This window comes from Cicer arietinum, chromosome 5, assembly GCF_000331145.2.
Source record: "Cicer arietinum cultivar CDC Frontier isolate Library 1 chromosome 5, Cicar.CDCFrontier_v2.0, whole genome shotgun sequence".
Classification (NCBI taxonomy): Eukaryota; Viridiplantae; Streptophyta; class Magnoliopsida; order Fabales; family Fabaceae; genus Cicer; species Cicer arietinum.
The window spans coordinates 75,990,291-75,992,254 of NC_021164.2; the positions used below are offsets into that span (position 1 = coordinate 75,990,291).

Sequence of the window (1,964 nt, forward strand, 5' to 3'; positions counted from 1 at the left end):
GTACTACCATTTTATTATTACTTACAACGATTCAGTACACTTATTGAAACACTATTAAATCTCATAATATAGAATCGTCTAGATGCAAAAATAATTTAAATAATTTAAATATGTGATGCTATTTAAATTAACCGTATCACCATTTTTAAATCATCTAGATTACAAAAATAATTTAAATAAATAATTTATCATATATGATGTCATTTAAATATGTCGTATCATAATTTTTAATTAAAAATTTGAGAGACCAAAATTATTAATTTTTAAAATAAATGGCTAATTTTAATAATTTGTAAAAATATTGAGACAAAAATTATACTCATCTTTTTAATTTGAATTGGGCCTTTTTACCTTTTTATTTTACTCTCAAAACTTAGATCATTTAAAAAAAAAAGCACTACCTCAAAACAAATAACTACAGTTCAATATATTTTTTTTCATTTTTATTTGTATATAGAAAATAAAATATAAAAAATTCCTTATATAAATTTCATTATTACTAAATTAACCAAAATTATTTTTCTTAAAAAATTAAAAAATACTTTTATTTTTCCAATAACTAAAATAGGTTTCATAGTCTCTATCTCAAGGATTAAAATATTCTTCACTCTATTATTTCTTCTAACTTTAAAGGACCAAATTTTAATGGCAAAAAGAGTAAGGATTAATCTCAAAGGCATGGAAGAAGAAAAAATGCGTAAGACAACTGAAGTTTTGTAGACATTACTACATCACAAAAAGCGATTATTACATATATGATTTCGTTGCTGAAGAGTAAAGACTCAAACACAGCCCGATTTATTTCAACTTAACTAAATCTCTAATTTTCAGACTCTCCTAAACAAGTTACAGAACATGCAAATCAACCTCAATCTTATTAGCCATAAATTGGAGAGAAAATTCAACATAAGAATTCAGATCTTGAAATCTCCACCCTTCCACTGGATCACAAACAAACCCCCACTCAATCTTACACCCTGAACCTTTAACATCATCATTAATTGGAAGTACTTTGATTGTTGCAACATAAGACTTAAATCCCATGTTGTTGTCAACAATTTCATAGGACAAACAACGTTTGATTGGATCAATTGTTAATAACTTCTCTTTTGCAAACTTGATTGTTGACTTGGAATCAGGAACATCGTCTTTAACGGTGGAAGCGCAGTAGCGGATAAGACCAGGTTGTCCTTGAATTCCTTCGACTTGGTAACACGTGTCTATGGGGATCCATTTGTGTAGGTTGCAGAAATCTTCTAAAACTGACCATACTTGTTTTTCGTCGGTGTTTCTTACATCAACAGTTACTTTACCTTCCCATTTTGGATTAGATTCCTCTGCCATTATTCTCGATCACCGATTGTGGACCTGGTTACTCGTACATTTGATTTGAGACCACGTGGGAACTTCCACACTTTATATACTTCCTCTTTATTTTATAATATAAACAAAAATCAATAAAAAAAATAAAATAGATATATTAAAATTAATTAGTCAAAAAAATTGATATATGTAATCATAGATCTACTATCAATTTTAATCAAAATCATAGATCTACTAAGGAATTGATAATTTTATTAATTTAAATGAATAAATATATTTTTTTCGGTAAAAGAAAGAAAAAAGTAATGCGAGGGAATCACTAGTGAACCACGCTATGTCTTTCAAGTTTCATTTCAACCGCTCAATAATAATAAAAAACATTTCCTTGAGGAAAATAATTTTGGTCGGTTACATTCTAGAGACGGGAAATCCTCCTCAAGGAAAATTCACAAAGTTAACGATTGCGATTGCATTCATGATTTAACTTTCCACTCACATCCCTAGTAACTTTTTTGGGTACATTTTTTATTTTCTTTTGGTACATCATCCCTGATAACTTTGAATTCAAAGTCCGGTTGAAAGATTATAGGTATATGTTATTATAAATTTTTATGAGATTGATATTTGTTTTTAATCTTACA

At 27.8% G+C, this 1,964-nt stretch overlaps 1 protein-coding gene across 1 annotated transcript; it reads right to left on the reverse strand.

The window, feature by feature from the left end:
* Positions 1–698: 698 nt before the first annotated feature.
* LOC101493215 (lachrymatory-factor synthase-like) lies at positions 699–1,419 on the reverse strand. The gene has a single exon (XM_004501084.4). It carries the CDS (start codon positions 1,342–1,344, stop codon positions 847–849), a length of 498 nt encoding a protein of 165 aa, XP_004501141.1. The 5' UTR covers positions 1,345–1,419; the 3' UTR covers positions 699–846.
* Between the last annotated feature and the right edge of the window lie 545 nt (positions 1,420–1,964).